At 40.7% G+C, this 2,506-nt stretch overlaps 1 protein-coding gene across 1 annotated transcript; it reads right to left on the reverse strand.

Annotated features, from left to right (window-relative positions):
* Positions 1-385: 385 nt before the first annotated feature.
* Positions 386-1,303, reverse strand: LOC130027177 (olfactory receptor 8S1-like). The gene has a single exon (XM_056117823.1). It carries the CDS (start codon positions 1,301-1,303, stop codon positions 386-388), a length of 918 nt encoding a protein of 305 aa, XP_055973798.1.
* Positions 1,304-2,506: the final 1,203 nt, after the last annotated feature.

A 2,506-nucleotide genomic window follows, 5' to 3' on the forward strand; every position in this document is an offset into this window, starting at 1 on the left:
TGTGCGGAGAGTGGTCTCAGCATGGTGGTGGCTGGTCCTGGAGGTCTTCGGCTGCCGGAGCCCTGGTCGGGGCGGGGAGGAAAGCTCAACCCGCTCCCCTCCAAGGCTCCGGGGAGGAACACCCAACGCAGGGGCAGAAGACTGCCACTATCTTTGATACCGTAAATGTTTTAGTTTGAAAAATTTTTAGATAAGAGGATTATCCATCAACTTTTTGTGAACAGAACCAAAATGGTATCATTCCAAGAAAAGAAATCTGACTCGAACAACTTAAGAAAAGAATTTGTGTCAAGTAAGGCATCTTGCAGAACCTAACATCAGATAGTTCACTTTAATATACATATACTATTTATTTCAATTCTATTCGGTTTTCGTATATGAAATGTTAGAAAGATTTTTTTAGAAGTCTTCTCACAGCTGCCTTGACCTCCTTGTTCTTTAGGCTATAAATGAGAGGATTCAACATGGGTGTGACTACACTGTACTGCAAGGAGAAAATTAGCTCTTGTGTGGATCCTGAATTTGGCATGAGATAGCGGAGCAATCCCGAACCGTAAAAGAATATCACTGCAGTGAGGTGGGAGGAGCAGGTGGAAAAGGCCTTGCTCCTACCCGTCGTGGAGCTGATGCTCAGGATGGTGAACAAAATCCGAACATAGGAGAAAAATATGAGGAGGAAATTGCCAAAGAAATGGACGATGCTGGAACAGAGCAGGGCGGTAAAACTCGAAGACACATCGGAGCAAGACAAAGGATAGAGAGAGGGCAACTCACAGCTGAAATGGTGGATATTTTGACCTCCACAGAAGTCCAAATCAAGAGCTATAAGAATATTAATGAAAGCATCCAGAAAAGCCAAGCCCCAGGAGCCCCACACCAGCCCTAGACACAGCTGTCTGCTCATCTTCTGGCCATAGAGCAGAGGAGAGCTGATGGCAACATAACGATCATAGGCCATGACAGCAAGGAGGCAGGACTCAGTGCCGCCAGTGGCAAACACAAAGAAGACTTGAGCCATGCAGCCCTCTACGGTGATGGATTTCTTCTTGGACAGGAGGTTCTCCAAAAGCTTGGGCACAGTGACAGAGGAGTGGCAGAGATCCAAAAAGGACAACTGTCCTAGGAAAAAGTACATGGGGATGTGCAGGTGGGAGTCAGCCGTGATCACCACCAGCAGCATCAGGTTCCCCAACAAGGTCAGAAGGTAGATAATAAGAAAGAGCACAAAGAACAGAGCCTCGATCTGAGGCTCAGCAGTGAGTCCCAGGAGGAAGAACTCTGAGATAACACTGTGGTTTTTCATTTCTTTTGCTATTTTCTTTTGAAGCTGAGACACAAGTGGGATGAAGCCTCTCCTTAATTCCAGCTGTTTTGATCCTCTTCTCCACTCACAAAATGACATACTTCTTCAAAAATTCGTGTTCTGAAGTGATTGTTTTCCCCATGAATCTAAGTTTTCTTAATTATATATTTTCTGCAGGATTCCATCCATAAATCAATTCCCTTTCACCTGCATTGTTTTTCTTAATGTCTTAGGATTCTGTTGTTGGAAAAAGAAAAGAATCTGTCGTTGGTGCTTTATTATAAAATCTATTGAATCTGTTTGTGAGTTGTTGATAATGAACCAGTCGAGAGGGAGAAAATGAAGAAGACTAAGAAAACAATTGCAGATCTACTCTGATAGCAATTGTCCTTCAGAGCAAAAGCAGAGTATGGCTGTGGATGGGAATCAGTTAATTCCATCCATCAAGCATTCATGCAAACAGGTTTAGTGTGGTCAAAGAAGCAGTTTCTCATCTAAATGCTTATGTATTTTTCAATAAATGTTGAAATGGAGTCAATGGGAAAGTGAATACAAGTACTGACCAGGGATTTTAAAGAAGAGAAGAAAAGAAATTGGCTAGAGGTTAAAGCATCACAGAGATATTCCAGTTCATATACAATCAGCCACGAGAATTTGTTGACTAGTGTGAGTGCATTCTTTGGTCATAATCATGACACTTTCTTTGTGTGATTTACTCAGACTCAGCTCTTCTTTGTGCCTTATGACATTTAAAAATATCAACTACTTATCTGCTTCCTAAACTTTGGCCTTCTCTTTTGCTATTCTAACCTGAAAACTGAGATTACAGTTGTAGACTCAGGATAATCCTACCACTGACTTTACTATCTTGAGCATGTCTTTAAAGTTTGTATGCAAGACCAAGACTACACATTCAAATTCTCAAAAGAAATTATTTTTTCAGTCAATATTTACCCAGTCACCCAGAATTAACGTTATTCTTATTTTCAGGTACATATTGCCTGTATTTCTTACTTAGTTGAGCAACAACAATGAATTTCCCAAATTCAGTGACCTAGTAGACAAGTAAGTATGAATTTCACGGTGAGATTTTGGGATTAGGGTGATGTTAGAAAATTTTTGTTGAAATTATCACATTCCTTAATTGTAAAAAGAAGGAACAGAAAAACTACATTTTAGATATTACTTCAAGTGACCTAAATA

The sequence above is a fragment of the Sorex fumeus genome, unplaced genomic scaffold (assembly GCF_029834395.1).
Source record: "Sorex fumeus unplaced genomic scaffold, SorFum_2.1 ptg000036l, whole genome shotgun sequence".
NCBI classification, from domain to species: Eukaryota; Metazoa; Chordata; class Mammalia; order Eulipotyphla; family Soricidae; genus Sorex; species Sorex fumeus.

Excerpts from the sequence above, each read along its gene's own strand:
- LOC130027177 (XM_056117823.1), bottom strand. The coding sequence starts at position 1,303 with ATGAAAAACCACAGTGTTATCTCAGAGTTCTTCCTCCTGGGACTCACT.